The sequence below is a fragment of the Vicia villosa genome, linkage group LG7, assembly GCF_029867415.1.
Source record: "Vicia villosa cultivar HV-30 ecotype Madison, WI linkage group LG7, Vvil1.0, whole genome shotgun sequence".
Taxonomy (NCBI): Eukaryota; Viridiplantae; Streptophyta; class Magnoliopsida; order Fabales; family Fabaceae; genus Vicia; species Vicia villosa.
This window is the reverse complement of record NC_081186.1, coordinates 136,919,486-136,939,638: the sequence shown is the minus strand read 5'-3', so window position 1 is coordinate 136,939,638 and position 20,153 is coordinate 136,919,486. Positions and strand designations below refer to the sequence as shown.

The 20,153-nt window shown below is 37.1% G+C and overlaps 2 protein-coding genes across 2 annotated transcripts; one reads left to right on the top strand and one right to left on the bottom strand.

Annotated features, from left to right (window-relative positions):
• The first annotated feature begins 3,260 nt into the window (after positions 1–3,260).
• Positions 3,261–5,432, top strand: LOC131620246 (uncharacterized). Its single transcript, XM_058891245.1, has 2 exons — positions 3,261–4,803; positions 4,894–5,432. The coding sequence occupies exons 1-2, from the start codon at positions 3,261–3,263 to the stop codon at positions 5,430–5,432; spliced, it is 2,082 nt and encodes a 693-aa protein (XP_058747228.1).
• Positions 5,433–18,318: 12,886 nt separating this feature from the next.
• On the bottom strand, positions 18,319–19,560 carry LOC131618598 (uncharacterized). Its single transcript, XM_058889788.1, has 3 exons — positions 19,286–19,560; positions 18,866–19,024; positions 18,319–18,772 (listed from the first exon to the last, which is right to left on the bottom strand). The coding sequence occupies exons 1-3, from the start codon at positions 19,544–19,546 to the stop codon at positions 18,470–18,472; spliced, it is 723 nt and encodes a 240-aa protein (XP_058745771.1). The 5' UTR covers positions 19,547–19,560; the 3' UTR covers positions 18,319–18,469.
• Between the last annotated feature and the right edge of the window lie 593 nt (positions 19,561–20,153).

Sequence of the window (20,153 nt, the reverse complement as noted above, 5' to 3'; positions counted from 1 at the left end):
TTTGTCAAACATGTTGTTTCTTCAAAGACTCATTGCATCCTTAACAGATACTTCCTTTCACAAATAATCATGGTGACGAAAATTCCAGCTAACAAATTTCCCCCCAAATATGTCATTTTCGACATATTGAAGAAAAGAGCATTTTCGACCATTCGTTTCGACACCCAACGTTTCAGTTGCAATGACATCATAGTCATTATGGCACCCTTTTGTAAAACATCTCTTCAAATATGGCATGCATATTTTCTTCAATCATGACACTCCTAGGTTTTAGGAGATCGTGGGGAGCCTAAAACTGTCACCATTTTCCCCACGAATTAAACGTCTTACAAGTGTCCCACTCAACACTCCACCTTCCAACTATTTGAAGAAACGATTCCAATTTTTCAGCCTATAAATACTCTTTCTTTCTCATTTCAACGTTTTCCTTTCTTCTCTCCAGATTTCTGCAAATCTTTTCCCTGCAATCTTTATCTTTTTCACCTCTTTCAGACAATCTTCACCAATTCTCATCAATGGCATCTTCTTCCATAACTAACAAAGGATCAAAGAAAGCCCAGGAACCCAAGAAAGCTTCCAACCTACCTCTTGTTCACAAGATCTTGGGGTCTCAAGTGGTTGGAAACCAATAATACATCTCTGAGTACTCACTGAAGAACAACGAAGAATATATAACTTGTAACAACCCACTATTGTTTGTTTATTTATTAAATGGAAAAATAAAATAAATAAATAAAAGAATGTAGTAACTAAGTTAGTTGGATTATGACTAAAGGGCACTTTAGGAATAAGAGAATGGTTTGGGGGCAATATTGACATTCCACTCTTGTTATTTTGAAAACAAGATTCAGATTTGGAAAAAGAAATAGAGAAAGAAAAGAGAGGAAGGGAACCGTGAGAGAGGGAAGAAGAGGAAGAAGGTCATTTTTCAAGTTCATCAATTTCATGCATGCAAGTGGAATTTCGTCACTGTCTCCATCTCCCTAGCCCAGTGCTGTAGCTTAATCTTCATTCAATCTAAGGTGAGTCACTAGTTAGAGACTTGGGGTTTTGTGGGGAAATTGGAATTTGGGAAAAATTGGGGATTTGTGTGATAAAAAAATCATTGCATGTTTGTTTAATGGATGAAGTATGTGTTCTTTGATGCAATTACATGTCGTAGAATGATGATACATGATGGAGTTTGAATTTGGATCATTAGGGAACCTTAGGAATGTTTTAGGATGTTTTGGAACTGGTTTTATGCAGGAAAATACGTTTTTTTTTTACTCTGCTACAGGTGCAAATCGATTTGCACAGGATCCCAATCGATTGCTCCCTTGAAAAACTCGTTTTTGGACAAAAACTGAAGCTTGCAATTGATTTGCATATAGTGTATATCGATTGCGCACTGAACGAAAAATGACTTTTATTGTTTTGATCATAACTTGAGTTTCGTAACTCGAAATGAAGCCCGGTCGGAAGCGTTGGAAAGGTCTTTTAATGATCTTTATGAATATGATTAGATATAATGCTTTTAATTGATTTAAAATTTATGGCAAATGGATGTTTAGTTACATGATGTCGGATTAACATTTATAGAATCAAGAATGGTATGTTTAATTCCCCAGAGTGCAGTTCTGTTCCATGTCGGGAACCGGAAGCCTCTTTGTTATGAGACTAATGTGTGTCCATGTACGTTCTAAATAATTATATGATCTGATTATGTTTAATATATTTCATGATCGAAACATATTTAACTCACATGTGACGAGTATGTACAAATGACATGATATTTATACGATGGATTTTGTCTAATATTATGTGCATATAATACAATGTAAATTGTTTTCCCGTCGTTCCAGTTGGATGTTCGGATGCTTGATTTTAGTGAACTTGCCTTTGGTTGAATATGCGTGAATCGGAGTATAACCGTACTACTAGGATAGTAAATCCTGTTTACCCACTATGTGGATGCCCATTGGTAGCCCGTGTGGCGTTTGTGATATGTATTATATACCATGGATGATTTGGCTTTCATGCCTGTTGTATATACGTGTCTATATTCGTATATTTTGCGTTACCTGAGCTACTATTACGGTGGAAGCAAGTGAGGGTCTTTAATGGCGTTTCCCACTTGGTAACTCACCTGCGTGATTAGTATGGTAAGTGGGTGATGCCACGTAGGCAATCACTGAATTACTTGCCTCTAGTAACGTCAATTAGACAATGTTACTAGGCTTTCGCCCGGTGGGCTTGTACGTCGAAAAGTGCATATTGCACCTGTTTACTCACCTGCGCACAGAGGACGAATGCCATTGCAGTGGAAGCAAGACCGGGATCTTTAATGGCGTTTCCCACTTGGTAACTCACTGGCGTGCTTGGTGATGAGGTTGTAAATTCCACGTAGGTAATGGTACAACTTAACTCATCTCGGGTGGAATTCCATATAGGAATGACCCGAATTCATCGTGCGGTGTGCTTGTGCAAGTCTTTCGACATATATGTACTTGGATACTCACCGAGGGTACGTGGCAGAGGTAGCCTAATCAGATGGGTATAACTCCTTGATTCCTCACATAAGGATGTGAGTTTGCATATTTTGAATTGTTGTTTTTATTGAACGCCTCATTGGATAGTTAAGGGACTTCCAATTGTGGTGATACCCTTGTTTGTATTTTCACCTAAACGTGAGGCATAACCCCGGATTCTAGGTGAATCCGTTTATGATGCATGTACCTTGTAGAACCGAGCAAACCATTAAGATAGGGAGGCTCACTGAGATTTAGTAATCTCACCCCATTTCAATTATTGTTTTTCAGGATCTTCGAGACAAGACAAGGGCAAGGGTAAGGCGACTTAGTCTTACGGTGATGTTTGATGGCGACGACCTGTTTCTTTTCTTTATTCCTTCAGCTTTAGTACCTTATGTTTGAGTTTATGTACTCTCTTTTGGAACTCATGAATTAGTACTTGATACTTATGTATTCGGCCATGACTGTTTCGGCTTGTTTTGTACTCATTGTACTAACATTATAATATCCGCTGCGTATTTATGTATGATTTCAGTACCATTAAGGCCATGCACTTATTATCCTAGGCAATGATATGTGTGGGGTGTTACAGTTGGTATCAGAGCTGGTCGATTCTCGGCTTCGCCTTTAAACATCATATTCAGCATAATTCTGTCTCAATTGCGTGTTTGTTAGCATGATTCCTTGCGTTCTACTTAGGGTATTGAGCCTCATCAACTTGATTCTGTGTCTAGGACAAACAGGAAGATGGCTGAACAACACAGAGGACCTGGGAGACCCAGAAGGAATCCAATTCCTAATCTGCCTGAAATTCCAATTCCCAATCCAGCTGGTGATGCCAATGTACCTTGGTTGCAGATGATGCAACAAATGCAACAACAGAACCAGATGATGATGCAAATGATGCAAGGTATGCAAGGGAATCAACAACAACAACCAGCTGCTCCTGTTCCTCCAGTTCCTAATGGGTCAGATTTTTGTGCTTTCTTTCGGATGACTCCTCCAGAGTTTGCAGGTAGCCTGGATCATATTGTAGCCCATGATTGGTTGTATAGCATGGAGAGGATATTCCAGGCTATTCAGTGCACTGAGGAGGAAACGGTTATTTTTGCTGCTCAGAAACTCAAGGGTCCTGCAGGTAGGTGGTGGGATACTGCCTCCACTCGCTTCACTTCTCAAGGGATTCCTAAGGATTGGGAACATTTCAAGACCGCTTTCTTAGAGAAGTACTTCCCTAACAGCATCCGTGCCCAGAAAGAAATAGAGTTCCAATTATTCAAGCAAGGAAATCTCACTGTTTCAAAATATGCTGAAAAATTTGAGGACATGGCTGCTTATTCCAGACAAGCTGTTTATGCACCAGATGAGTTATGGAAGATTGATCAGTATTTGTTTGGCCTTAATGCTGATATTTCCCACAGTGTGTCTCAGAGGGAGTTCACTACTTATGCTGAGTGTCTCCGACAATGTTATGTTGCTGAAAACAGTCTGAAGAGGGTTAAGGAAGAAAGGGAGCAAAACCGACCTTTTCGCCAAAACCAAGGGAAAGGGAGCCAATTCTTGAAGCCTCGTAACTCTCCTCCAGCAATGAAACCAGCTTATGTCAACCGTTCAACTCAGCCTCCTTGGTGTAACAAATGTAGGAGCAAACACCATGGAAACTGTAGAAGCGGTCCAGTGAAGTGTTACAAGTGTGGACAGGAAGGTCATCTCCGACCTAACTGCCCTAGGCCAGACATTCCTGAGAAGACCACAGGGCGAGTGTATACCTTGGATGCTCGAAAGGCTCAAGGAAACACAAGTCTTGTTGCTGGTACGTGTTTTGTAAATAACCAACCTTGTTTTGTTCTTGTAGATTGTGGAGCGACACATTCTTTTATTTCTAATTCTTGTGTGCGCCGACTCGGATTTGAGGCTACTAGTCTTTCTGTTCCTATGTTGATTTCATTTGCCACGGATGATGTGGTCAAAGCCTTGGAGATTTGTAGAGATTGTTCAGTCACTTTCAACGACCGAAGGTTCTCTATTGATCTTATTTGCTTGCCTCTAAAGAAGATTGATGTAGTACTGGGCATGGATTGGTTGTCGGCCAACTCAATATACATTGGTTGCAAGGAGAAGGCTATCTTTATTCCTGCAGAAGAGACTGCTCCTATTGATGCGATTAGGAATCTAATCGAAGGTACAATTAACCTGATTAGTTTTCTCTATGTTCAGGAGAGATCTTTTCTTTTAGCTCTCACCGCAGAATCTGAAACCAAGAAAGATATATCAAATATTCCTGTCGTTTGTGAGTTTCCAGATGTGTTTCCGGAGGATGTCACTTCTCTTCCTCCAGAAAGGGAAGTGGAATTCTCTATTGATCTTGTTCCTGGAACAGCTCCAGTTTCTATTGCTCCATATCGAATGTCTCCTGCAAAGTTGAGAGAATTGAAGAGTCAGTTGGAGGAGTTGATAGCAAAACATTTTATCAGACCAAGTGTCTCTCCTTGGGGTGCTCCGGTTTTATTGGTCAAGAAGAAGGATGGTAGTATGCGCTTGTGCATTGATTATCGACAACTCAACAAAGTGACCATAAAGAACAAGTATCCTTTACCACAGATTGATGACCTCCTGGATCAGTTGAAAGGAGCCTGTGTGTTCTCGAAGATTGATCTCAGGTTAGGATATCATCAAATTCGGGTGAAGAATTCCGATGTATCGAAGACCGCATTCAGAACACGGTATGGCCACTATGAATTCTTGGTTATGCCGTTTGGAGTGACTAATGCCCCTGCTGTCTTTATGGACTACATGAACCGTGTGTTCCAACCATATTTGGACCGGTTTATGGTGATATTCATAGACGACATTTTAATATATTCTAAGACGGTGGATGAGCATATGGAACACTTGAGGATTGTGTTGTCAGTTCTTTGAGAGAAACAATTATTTGCAAAGTTGAGTAAGTGTGAATTCTGGATGTCCGAAGTGATGTTCCTTGGACATGTCATTTCTGGTGGCGGTGTGGCTGTGGATCCGTCAAAGGTAGAAGTAGTGATTAATTGGGAACGACCTAAGAATGAAAGTGAAGTTCGGAGTTTCCTTGGATTAGCAGGTTACTATCGGCGGTTCATTGTGGGATTCTCAAAGCTAGCTCTACCTATGACCCGACTTACGAGGAAGGAAGTTTCTTTTGAGTGGAATTCCGATTGTGAGCGGAGTTTCCAAAGGTTGAAGAAGAAGTTGACTACTGCTTCGATATTGATAATTGCAGATCCGGATAAATCCTATGAAGTTTTCTGTGATGCATCAAAGAAAGGATTAGGTGGTGTCTTAATGCAATAAGGTCAAGTTGTGGCTTATGCATCTAGACAACTAAGATCTCATGAAGAGAATTATCCTACTCATGACCTTGAACTTGCGGCTATTGTGTTTGCACTTAAAGTGTGGCGACATTACTTGTATGGAGTCCATTTTGAAATGTTTAGTGATCACAAGAGCTTAAAGTACCTTTTTGACCAGAAAGAACTGAATATGCGTCAGAGGAGGTGGATGGAGTATTTGAAAGACTTTGATTTTGATTTGAGGTATCATCCGGGAAAGGCTAATAAGGTTGCAGATGCCTTGAGCAGAAAGGAGATTCATGTAGCAGAGTTGATGATGATGGAATTCAATTTGATGGAAGAATTTAGGAATCTCAGTTTGTAGTTTGTGTGGGCACCTACGGGTGTGTTGATTAGTAATCTTAATGTTGAGAATGTTTTGCGAGAAAGAATCTAGAAAGCTCAATATGGTGATATGGAGTTGCAAGCTCAAGAGAAATTTCTGGAATTCTCTCGAGCATCTGACAGGGTAATCCTATTTGGACAGCGTGTGTGTGTACCAAATGATATGGAGTTGAAGAGGATGATTTTGGATGAAGCACATAAGAGCAAATTTACCATTCATCCTGGATCTACCAAAGTGTATCAAGACTTGAAGAAACATTTATGGTGGCCAGGTATGAAAAGAGATATTGCTAGTTATGTGGAACAATGTGGTATATGTCAACAGGTGAAGATTGAACACCAAAGGCCTGGTGGAATGCTGCAACCGTTGGATGTTCCTATATGGAAATGGGACAGCATATCCATGGACTTTGTTGTTGGACTACCTCGTACTTTAGGTGGTCATGATTCCATTTAGGTGATAGTGGACCGTTTGACAAAGTCTGCACATTTCCTACCGGTGAAATGTACTCACAAAGCTCCTCATCTATCCCGACTCTTTGTAGCAGAGATTGTAAGATTGCATGGTGTACTGTCTAGCATTGTGTCGGATAGAGATCTGAAGTTCACTTCATATTTTTGGAGAGCTTTTCACTGAGAGATGGGGTCAGAACTGAATTTAAGTACTTCGAACCATCCTCAAACGGACGGACAAACAGAGAGAACCATTCAGACAATTGAGGACATGTTGAGGGCTTGTATTTTGGAAAGTGGTGGAAGTTGGAAGGACCATCTACTGTTGATCGAGTTTGCGTATAATAATAGTTACCACTCGAGTATCGGTATGGCACCATATGAGTCACTTTATGGGAGGAGGTGTCGTTCCCCATTGTGTTGGTCGGAAGTTGGTGAAAGAGGGAATCTTGGACCGGAAATATTACAAGAAACAACGGAAAAGATTAAGGAAATCCGAGAGAAGATGAAAAAGGCTCAAGATCGTCAGAAAAGTTATGCGGACAAGAGACGGAGACCTTTGAGATTTGATGTGTGTGATCATGTGTACTTGAAGGTGACTCCGAGACTTAGGTTGAAGGGACCATTCAAGGTTCGGAAACTTAGTCCGAGGTATGTAGGACCTTATCAGATCATGAAACGGGTAGGTGAAGTGGCGTATCAGTTGACATTACCTCCTTCACTATCCGGGCTGCATGATGTCTTCCATGTATCTCAGCTTCGGAAGTTCGTACCGGATCCATTTCATCCTATCCATTCCGATGCCGTGGAGATAGAGCCCGACCTTTCTTTCCAACCTCAACCAGCTCGTATCTTGGAGTACGCTAGCAAGTCATTCAGGAATAAGGAGATACTGCTTGTGAAGGTGTTGTGGGAAGAATCTCGCCCGGAGGAAGCCACTTGGGAGCTTGAAGCGGAGATGCGAGAGTCATATCCACATCTTTTCTGGTAAGTTTTCGAATTCGTGGACGAATTCTTATTTAAGGGGGGGAGAATGTAACAACCCACTATTGTTTGTTTATTTATTAAATGGAAAAATAAAATAAATAAACAAAAGAATGTAGTAACTAAGTTAGTTGGATTATGACTAAAGGGCACTTTAGGAATAAGAGAATGGTTTGGGGGCAATATTGACATTCCACTCTTGTTATTTTGAAAACAAGATTCAGATTTGGGAAAAAGAAATAGAGAAAGAAAAGAGAGGAAGGGAACCGTGAGAGAGGGAAGAAGAGGAAGAAGGTCATTTTCCAAGTTCATCAATTACTTGCATGCAAGTGGAATTTCGTCACTGTCTCCATCTCCCTAGCCCAGTGCTGTAGCTTAATCTTCATTCAATCTAAGGTGAGTCTCTAGTTAGAGACTTAGGGTTTTGTGGGGAAATTGGAATTTGGGAAAAATTGGGGATTTGTGTGATAAAAAAAATCATTGCATGTTTGTTTAATGGATGAAGTATGTGTTCTTTGATGCAATTACATGTCGTAGAATGATGATACATGATGGAGTTCGAATTTGGATCATTAGGGAACCTTAGGAATGTTTTAGGATGTTTTGGAACTGGTTTTATGCAGGAAAATACGTTTTTTTGACTCTGCTACAGGTGCAAATCGATTTGCACAGGATCCCAATCGATTGCTCCCTTGACAAACTGGTTTTTGGACAAAAACTGGATCGTGCAATCGATTTGCATATAGTGTAAATCGATTGCGCACTGAACGAAAAATGACTTTTATTGTTTTGATCATAACTTGAGTTTCGTAACTCGAAATGAAGCCCGGTCGGAAGCGTTGGAAAGGTCTTTTAATGATCTTTATGAATATGCTTAGATATAATGCTTTTAATTGATTTAAAATTTATGGCAAATGGATGTTTAGTTACATGATGTCGGATTAACATTTATAGAATCAAGAATGGTATGTTTAATTCCCCGGAGTGCAGTTCCGTTCCATGTCGGGAACCGAAAGCCTCTTTGTTATGAGACTAATGTGTGTCCATGTACGTTCTAAATAATTATATGGTCTGATTATGTTTAATATATTTCATGATGAAACATATTTAACTCACATGTGACGAGTATGTACAAATGACATGATATTTATACGATGGATTTTGTCTAATATTATGTGCATATAATACAATGTAAATTGTTTTCTCGTCGTTCCGGTTGGACGTTCGGATGCTTGATTTTAGTGAACTTGCCTTTGGTTGAATATGCGTGAATCGGAGTATAACCGTACTACTAGGATAGTAAATCCTGTTTACCCACTATGTGGATGCCTATTGGGAGCCCGTGTGGCGTTTGTGATATGTATTATATACCATGGATGATTTGTCTTTCATGCCTGTTGTATATACGTGTCTATATCCGTATATTTTGCGTTACCTAAGCTACTATTGCGGTGGAAGCAAGTGAGGGTCTTTAATGGCGTTTCCCACTCGGTAACTCACCTGCGTGATTAGTATGGTAAGTGGGTGATGCCACGTAGGCAATCACTGAATTACTTGCCTCTAGTAACGTCAATTAGACAATGTTACTAGGCTTTCGCCCGGTGGGCTTGTACGTCGAAAAGGACATATTGCACCTGTTTACTCACTTGCGTACAGAGGATGAATACCATTGCAGTGGAAGCAAGACCGGGGTCTTTAATGGCATTTCCCACTTGGTAACTCACTGGCGTGCTTGGTGATGAGGTTGTAAATGCCACGTAGGTAATGGTACAACTTAACTCATCTCGGGTGGAATTCCATATAGGAATGACCCGAATTCATCGTGCGGTGTGCTTGTGCAAGTCTTTCGACATATATGTACTTGGATACTCACCGAGGGTATGTGGCAGAGGTAGCCTAATCAGATGGGTATAACTCCTTGATTCCTCACATAAGGATGTGAGTTTACATATTATGAATTGTTGTTTTTCTTGAACGCCTCATTGGATAGTTAAGGGACTTCCAATTGTGGTGATACCCTTGTTTGTATTTGCACCTAAATGTGAGGCATAACCCCGGATTCTAGGTGAATCCGTTTATGATGCATGTACCTTGTAGAACCGAGCAAACCCTTAAGATAGGGAGGCTCACTGAGATTTAGTAATCTCACCCCATTTCAATTATTGTTTTTCAGGATCTTCGAGACAAGACAAGGGCAAGGGTAAGGCGACTTAGTCTTTCAATGATGTTTGATGGCGACGACCTGTTTCTTTTCTTTATTCCTTCAGCTTCAGTACCTTATGTTTGAGTTTATGTACTCTCTTTTGGAACTCATGAATTAGTACTTGATACTTATGTATTCGGCCATGACTGTTTCGGCTTGTTTTGTACTCATTGTACTAACATTATAATATCCGCTGCGTATTTATGTATGATTTCAGTACCATTAATGCCATGCACTTATTATCCTAGGCAATGATATGTGTGGGGTGTTACATAACTCCCAACTATTACTTCCTCTTACTATAACTGCAAACCCTAATGCTATGCTAGGACCTATGGCAGACCCAACAACTGAACAGGAAAAACTTCAATAGTTTTTTCCAAATTAAGATAGATATAAACCCATAGCAAACATCAGGAAGCCTAGATCAAAAGATAAAGTTCATAATGATGAAAACCCACACCCTGATAACCAAGACAATTCTTCGACGAATGAGCCTTTCAAATTAGGTTTTATGAACAATGATTTTAGGTGTTCTCATGCCTCCCTTCTATCTAGAGATCCTACAGATTACTTAGCTTGGTTAGCTAAAGTAGAAAGGAAAAATCCCACTTCTGGAAAGAAATGGGTATCTTCGATCTGATAGAACTGTCGAAGGTAGGAACTTCTTACTGCTCAAGCATGTTAGTTGCTTCCCTATATTTCTGGGACAACACTCACCAAACCTTTAATCTTCCTTGTGGAATGATGACATCGACTTTGTTCAATATAGCTGTTATTGTCAGACTCAAATCCATTGGCGAAACCTTCTACCCTTCTTACATGGATGAGGACTCAATTGATTTCAACGTCTCTAGAGCATCATACAATACCCATATCAAACATTACCATGATAAGGAGACTGACAAAATATCTGATAAGGAGACTGACGAAGTGTAAATCTCAGATATGCCTAAGAGGGGGGGAGTGAATTAGGTTTTCAAAAATTAATCGATTTAATGAGAATACTTCTAACAAGTTTGCATTTACACGAAGTCCATTTAGGTGGCGAAGAAGTTCATCATCATTACAAACCAACTTAATGTTGAACATAAACTTTGTTTGAGCGAAATGATCTTGATCCACCTCTATGAGTCTCTTGGAAAAGGAATCTAAAACCTCAAGAACCCCAAAGCAAAAGTAAACCTTTTACTCGTTGGTCCCTTCCGACTGCTTCAACTCTGGTTGAATTCTACCTTTGGATCCTCTTTACCATACCTCAGTCCTAATGATGCCAATTCTGGCGAGATAAAAAATAGGAGGGTCGAAGGAGTAAGTTTGGCTCAACTAACTCCAGCCGAATAAGGACTCAATCTCTAGCAAATTCTTACCAACTTTGTGATGGTCTTTATGAAGCGTCACAATTTTACTCCTTCTATGGCTCCATTCGCAACCAGAAAGGTTGGAACTGAGTGGTTCACAAGGAAATTTCCTGCTCCTAAGAGAGAACAAGAATCATAATCTCTTTCCATCTGGGAGTCATTTCTTTCACCAAGAGTGATACCCTTAAGACTTCGTCCATCGAAGAATAACTTCGTCTTATTAGGCTATCAGCCTAACCTTGTCGCTAGATAATTTGGCTTGATTCAAATTTTACCAAAACCTCTTTTTAACAAGAAAGGTAGTCTCCTTCTCTATAACATGATCCACACAGAGGAACGAAACAGCAAACTTTTGTCCATATATTATGGTCGAACAAAACTTGTCTCTGTAGCATTTCAACCATGTTTCTTTCCTACTCAAGAGTTTGATACTTGGTGGCATAATTATTATTCTAAAGATTGTTTAGATGTTGAAGGATTTACTCAACACCTAACCAAGACTTTCTCTTTTGTGCAGAAGAAGGTCAAAAAAGGTACTTCGACTCATATCAAGGAAATCCAAGCTTTCCAGAAATAATTCGAAATTGTTTTTAGGCCTGATGATTTAGGCCGAACCATCTGTGAAGTTGTAGTTACTTTAAAGGAAAAATTTACCAAGAAAGTGGATGCGTTAAAACTACCTTCGTACGTTAAATCTAAACTACGCTACTGTAGCGGTGAAATTTGGTGAGACTAAAGCCATTGAAAAGACTTAGCTTATTTTTTAACAATACAAAACCATAAAAGGGACCAAACTTTAACAATACAAGGTCAATGGACTAAGAGTAGTTTCACCGGGAATAATTCTCCTCTTAGTGCGAAGGTTTTAAAACAAAAGGTTGGTTAAGCTTTAATAATACAAAATCAAGGGTGGGTTTAAAAAGGTTAAGCTTTAGCAATACAAAACCATTTTTAACTAGTGAAGAGCTTTAACAATACTATAACACAAAATAAAAGAGATTTGGAAAAGAGTTTGAGTATCTTGACAATTTTAGTCAATACCATTCCCATTCCTTTGGATTTTTCAACAACAACTTAAGCAATCAATCATGGATACCTCAAGTGTGTGTGTGTGTGTGTGTGTGTGTGTGTGTGTGTGTGTGTGTGTGTGTGTGATAACATGTGTCACAAAAGACAAACAAGTGAGTATAACAAACAACAATGTAAACTCAAATGACAATGGATGAAAGATGTTTTATACCTTTGGATCATTTCATGTATGAATGAATATGATGGATGATGGATGAATAAATATCTCATGCATATGGTTAGTAAACAATGTATATATACAATGATAATACAATGAATAACAAGTACAAAAACACAAGGCTGGATATCAACAAGTATATGTACATAGACAAATGATAACGATCAAAATAAACAAGTCACATTTAACATGGATAAACAAAGATTAAGATATTTTTGAATTAGGGTTTGAAATTAGGGTTTTGAGATCACACCTAAACCTAATTAATTTTTTAATGATTTAAATACCAAATTCTAAAAGAGAATTGGTCTAAGGGTTCATGATATAATCAAATGGACATTGACCTAACCCTAGAAATATTCTCATAAAAATATTAACAATTTATTTAGAGAAAATATTATAAGGAAAATGATTTTTTTTTGTATTTTTAGCATATAAAACCTATTTTTTGATTTAATTTTTAAATAATAAAATAAGAAAAAAAATTTATTTTTAAAATATATTCTTAAAATATACCACGTAAATAAGAAGTGCGCAAAAAATTAACTCAACAGGAATTAGTTTGCTCATAGAAATAATTTGAGAAAATGATGGAAAAACAATTAACATTTTTCAAAGTTGGCTTCAGGAAACCCGTTTCCCGAAATGGAGAAATCAATTTTCCTGTGTAGAAAACTTAGTTTTTTTTTTTTTCAGTTTTTGCTTCAGGAAATCGATTTCCCACTTCTTGGAAATCAATTTCCACCTCGAAAAATCCAGTTTTCTGCTGCAGAATCATATTTTTCTCAAGCTTTTGATTCTTAAAAATGACAACTTTCTTGTTTCTCAACCAAATGCAAAAGTTTAAAGATCAAAGTTGCTTAGAATTTCACAAGGAACTTAACCATGTGCTCAAATCAAATTAATATTATGTGTAGCTTTCACATTTTGGATAAAACCAAAAGTAAGCTAGTTTTTCAAAAGTTAATTTAAATGACAAATCAAACTCAAATAATGCCTATTTTCATAGGACTTCCAGTTACACCAATCATATGAACAATAATGACTCAAAATGAGCACAAATGATAGCCTAAACTATGAGTTTCAAGCTCAAGATTTTCTTACCAAACGGGAAGAGATGATAACCTCTTTAAATGTTGTTCCACCAATAAAGGAAGGATTCTATGAGCTTCCTTGGACCTCCCTGGTGCTGTTGATGTGCTTACCTAGCTTTGAAGTGCTCTCAATCTCTCTGCCCAACTCAACACGCAAATACGATGGATGAAAATGAAGGGTGGTAGCGGAGATGTTACGGAGTTAATGTAAGGGTTTGGGTAGCTTCTATATGGTGTATATGAAGTGTTTGGATGGTTGGCTTGCAAAGAACTTGAGATAAACTCAGAACTTGAAAGTTTGAGCTAAAAATGACACATTCTCGCTTGCATGCATTTCGCCATTTTGTTGAGTAGGGGAGGAGCCGCGGTTGTTGTTGGTCCTAATTGATACCCTTTATTTCTAGAGACAACATTAGCAGTGGAAACAATATCAGCGGCCGATTGATCAGCACGAAGATGAATGGTTTTAAAGTCCATAAGCTTCTCATGTAATTCAGCAATAACAATTGGAGATTCTCTATTTCTAAGTGCAGCGGAAATTTCATCAGGCAAGCCATTGTGCGTGTGAATCACAAGATCAGTTTAATCAAAGGGGTGATCTATATAGTAATTATTATACCAACATAGTATGTATAATGTAAAGAGAGTAGAGTAGGCTAGGCCGACTCTAAATGATAATTAAAATAATTATTATACCAACATAATATGTATAATATATAATTATATAAAATGTAAAAATAAAATAATATAGAGAACATAGTGTCGGTCAAACCGACTCTAAGAAATTAATTAAATTAATTAATTATTATATCAATGATAATATGTGTGATATAATTATATAAATTTTAAAAATAAAATGATGTAGAGATATTAGCGTCAGGTAGACCGACTCTAACTAAGTTAAAAAACAAAATAACTGGAGAACTTAGTGTCGGCTTGGCCGACTCTAACACTTTTACGTGACGCTAAATAGCGTCGGTGTCGGTGCCCGACGCTAATGTAGGTGGCTAAAATGAAGTTTTTTACTAGTATATGATTGATAATTCATCTGATATGGCTTTAATTCCTTGAACGTACTTAGCCATAGATTGATTTCGTTTTATGAAATTAGAAATTTTTTGTTTGAGTGCCATTATATGCATTTGAAAGCGACCAACATACATAGTTTTTAGAATCTCCCATGCTTGATTGGAGGTTTTGACGGTGCCTAAGTGTGTGACCACTGTTGCAGCCACAGAGGAAATGATGATGTGTAGAATGAGTTGATCTTGTCTAACTCAATGCGTAAAGATCGGATTAACAATCACAATATTATTCTCCAATACTTTTGATGGACGTGGTTTACTTTCCTCAACATAGTCCATGAGATCATAGCTTGTTAAGAGAGCCATGAACTGAATTCTCCAAGCGGGATAATTGTCTCCATCAAACTTGATGCAGAGTTGAGAACCAACATTCAAAATAATTAACTTATCAGCTAGTGATGACATAGTGGATATCCTTTGGAGAGTTTCGACATCAAAATCTAGTGATACCATGAATGAATGGTCGAGAAAAAAAGCTTTTAAGCTAATTTGCCTTGATACCATAAAAAGGATGATCGATTGATGATTGTAATCAGTGCCGGTCTAAGGCCTAGGAGAGCTAGGCAAGAGCCTAGACCCTCCAATTTCTTTCTTCATTTATATGTTACTATAGTTAATAACATTTCTTATTAAAAAATAATGAATACTAGCATTTAATGGATTTATAATCATTATTAGTAAAATAGTAAAAAATATGTGCAGTCTCAAAAATGTGTAACTATTCATATGAGTGTATTTATCTTTTTAATTGACGAATGAGAGAGTGACGAATGAGATTTTTTTTTAAATAATTAAAATTTTTAAAAGAATTACGCATATAACCAAACTTTCAAATTAATTACATAAATGGCCATTTTTTCACTATTTTAACACATTGTCACCACTTGCATTGGCGACTTGTAAATTGAGACGGTTTGATTATATGCATAATTTTTTTGAAAAAATTAGTTATTTAAAAAAAAATCGACGAATGAGAGAGTATGCAATACTTTTTTTTGTTAATTAAAAGTGTCCATTAACTGTTATCGTTGTGTTAGAGTGTGTCCTCTCAAGCTTAGCAAAAGGACTACAATATATTTTATTTATATAACTTTTTTTATCTAATTTTAATTTAAAATATTTAAATTTATTTAATTTTTTAATTTTTAATTTTTTTTTTGTTTTTATTGTGAGCTTTACTTAAAGTATTGTCAATTAAATATTTGAATTCAAAATCTAAAAACAGAAAAAAATTGAAATTCTAATGGAATTACAAAATAGAATTTTAAATAAATTTATCAATACAAAACAAATTGATTTAAAATTAAAGTTGAGCGTCATTGAATAAAGAAATTAACACTATAAAAGTTAGAATAGTAAAAATGAAAATAAGAATTTTTTTAGTAGAAAAACTAAAAAAATACAGACAAAGTTAAAAATTTAGATAAATTTAAAAATACAAATAAAATAATTTATCAATAGAAAAATAATAATTTATTAATAAAAATTTAAATAAACACAAAACTCTTATTTTAATTACTTAAAATATTTTATTATAAAATTGGCCTTAGACCTCCATATATGTTGAGCGGCCGGCCATGATACAAGAGTGAAATAGAAACTCCAAATATTAAGGGATCCCTTCCTTGAAATTAGGGATGTATAACACTATTGGTTCTTATTAGATAGAAAACTAACTATTACCATTAACGAATATTATAAGGCAAGTAAATATACCTAAGTTTAGCAACTAGTTATATCTATCTATTAAATTGTACAAAAGTTAACCATTTAATTTTTTGTAGAGAAAGAAAGGAAACGTCTTGGCAAAGTATAGCAGCATAATTATGGACTTCAAAAGACTCTGTGTGACTGCAAAAATTATATATTTTGGAATGAAAGTAAATTGAAGGTGATTCTCCAAAATTCAGTTTATCAGGAAATTGTTTACCAAATGTCTCAAACTGAAAAGACTCGTTAGCATTAGTTTCACTAAAAAGTGAAAGCATGATTATATCTTATAATTGATAATTGCTTCTTTCATGTTTTGTCATAAGGTTCTATAGTGGTCTGCTTGAGTATAGTTTGGTAACAGGCTAGTCGGAACTCAAGCAAGTTTGGAGTCTCTCCTGCATCAAGGAAGGATTAATTTGATTGGACTTCAGAAGCAATTGAAGCAAGCCATACCCACAGCTCCTGTTTTTGCATCTGCCGGATTTCTCCCAACCATTTATCCTCGAGACAGATGCGTCTAACATGGGAATAGGTGCAGTTCTAAATCGGAAGGGTCACCCTAAAGCGTTTTTTCCAAGAATTTGAGTCCTACAGCTCAACAGAAGTCAGCTTATGTGCGTGAGTTTAGAGCAGTCACCGAGGCGTTGACCAAATTCAGACATTACTTAGAGTCCATTGGTGGACCAAGTTTTACAAGAGTTTCATACCTCGCTGGTGGGTGGTCATTTAAGGATTACGCGCACCACTGCAAGGATTGCAGCACAGTTTTTCTGGACCAATATGCGTAAGGATATCAGTCTGTTTGTGCAACAATGTTGTATCTGTCAACAAGCCAAAACATCTACTGCGAGTCCGGCTGGTTCATTATCTCCCTTACCGGTTCCATCACAAGTTTGGGAGGATGTTGCTACAGATTTTATCACAGGACTTCCCTATTCCCACGGATTCACGGTGATCATGATAATAGTGGATCGTTTAACCAAATATGGCCATTTTTTACCACTCAAGAGTAATTATGATAGCAGAAAAGTTGCAGAGGTCTTTATGCATAATATTGTCAAACTACATGGCATGCCAAACTCAGTCGTGGCTGACAGAGATCGAGTCTTCACCAGTTCGTTTTGGAGACATTTGTTTAAACTGCAAGGTACTACATGGCATGTCAAACTCAATCGTGGCCGACAGAGATGTGCAGGCTCATTTACACTATAGAGGAATTGTTACAACAGTTACAGACTAATTTACACCGTGCACAACAGTTGATGAAGTCTTATGCTGATAAACAGAGGCGTTTTCTGGAATTCCAAGTTGGGGGCTCGGTGTTGCTTAAACTTCAACCGTACCGTCAGAATTCTGTTGCTTTGCGCAAGCATCAGAAGCTAGGCCTGCGATATTTTGGGTCATTTCCTGTAATAGGACGCATTGGTGCAGTTGCTTACAAATTACAACTTCCGGTGGAGGCACGTATACATCCCGTTTTTCATGTCTTAGATTGTCTTTCTCTCTGTAACTTCTCGAGTCCAGAAGCTTTTATTTTCTTGTATAACATTTCTCTTGGTGGTTAAGCAAGAGTAAATGTTGATTTTTATCTTTCCATTAATATAAGAAAAATCTGCATTTCCCTTGAACTCATAAAATTTCCATGCATGCATATGTTGAAAGTTTCCATGAATGCCTATGTTACAATCACATTTTTATAGGAACAAGATGGCCAACTGATGCCATAATTGATTATTCAACTCTACTATTTGTTGTCTTCTGTTGAATGGTACTAACAGTGTGACAAATATATTGAAAGTAAATATAAACTAGCTTCTCTAGATTCTAGTCACTTCATTCTTCACATGATTATTTACTTAGCTTTTTGTAGTAAGGAATTTTATAAACAATTGCATTTCATCGCTTCATGTAACAAAAAACTATAGCATTTTTTTATAAGACGAACTTCTGTTATGATTCTACAATTGGCAATGTGGTATATGTAATAACAAGACACCTGAAACATATACACATTTTCAGAATATTACCATGATAAAGCAGTAACCTATATGATATTGAAGAACTAAAAGGACCATGTCATTCTCAATGGGTTGATATTGGAGCATTTTCAACGACCCTTCTTTTCAAGTGCTTTGGGTATGTGAAGGTACTTTTGGGCACAGCGCTGCTGAGGATGCGACAAAAGAATTAACACGTGAACGTAAAGATCCTTTGCTGATCTAATCGCATAGATATAACCCTGGTAGTTTGAAACATGTTCAAGAATTTCTACCAATGCATCATAGACCTCTTGAAAGCAATTGTCAGGTCCAGGTTTGTCATGAAGGTACAAGATATCCATAGTGAAGAGCTTCTGGCTCACAAGCCACTCATGTTGCGGCCGCACTGCCGATCTGCAGTAGAATAAAATCTACAAAGGAATACCAAACACCATATTATCATCCAGTAACCAATCAATTTTCATGTATGCAAACCAAGAAACACGATGGCAGCTACGACTCACCACTCTTAAAATGCGACCCTGCTCACGGGATTTTCTAGCTTCACGAGCAGCAAGTTGGAACAAAGTTGTAAGGTCTGGCTGAGTGCTAGATGTAGCAGCCGTAAGCCCTTGTGTTGCTGCAATTGCTGACTTAATGTCGCTGCTAAACTCTTTCTTCAGCTGTAATAATTATTGAAATGAAAAAAAGTGTTTGAAAGATCCATATCTAATATTGGAAAACCCTAGTGCCTAAACAGCATATCAAATTTGAAAGAAAAAGAATATGTTCTCAAAATATGAATAGGAAAGATGAAGATGACAAACACCAAAACATATTTCCACAAAAACATGAATGAAAAATACACAGATCCACAAAAAAGTTTCAAGAAAATACAGCAGTAGCTAGTGCAGATACTAACAAAAACATGAATGATGAATTACCGATGAAACGGAACCGGAGAGAGTAGCAAAAGCAAAACGGTGTCGAGGATTGATGGTGAGTTTGGCATGGACGAAGAGAAGGATGGATTGTTTAATGGCGTCGAAGCGACGGACAGATTCAGGATCGATGTCAATGCAGAATAGTATATCTTCGTTGCTAATTGGTAAGGGTTGAAGATTGTAAGTGCTTTTTGCTTCAGCAACCTTCTTGCTTCCTTCTCCTTCAACCTTTTCTTTCATTCTTGCGCTTCTTTCTTTCATTCTTTCAACTGTTCTCAAAGAAATGAGAGGGAAATGTTTGAATGCAAATGAGAGGGTGTGTGTATGACTTGTGGAACATATATAGATGGGATTCAGATTGTTTCTCTTTCTTTCATTGGACGGTTGAGATGAGATTCATGCATAACCGGTAACTTGAGTAACAAGTCACAACATCAATAGTTGATATGGTTGTTAACCTGCTATAATGGGTTGATGACTGGTTGTTAGAGTTAGTTACAACCTCATATAATTATCATGTAACTAACTTCACAATGAATGCAAATCCAATTTGTTAATTTGTTAATCCACTTGGTAAATGAAACTCAAGATGCTAATATAGTGGAGTAGTTTAATGGAAACATTAATTAACCTATATACTTAGAAATAAGATTTAGAACCATATGGTGAATCAACAAGTTATAAATTTAATAGTTTGAATTGAATGAGAGCTTAAACGTGAAGAAATATTAATATCAACTCTCTTTAACTTTTAGTCAAAATTAGTAAAAAAATCCAGGCATGAAATATGATTTTGTACCGGATGTGATTTAGTATGTTACAAACCAAAAATAAATATAAAGAATGATGTTTAAGTAATAATAATAAT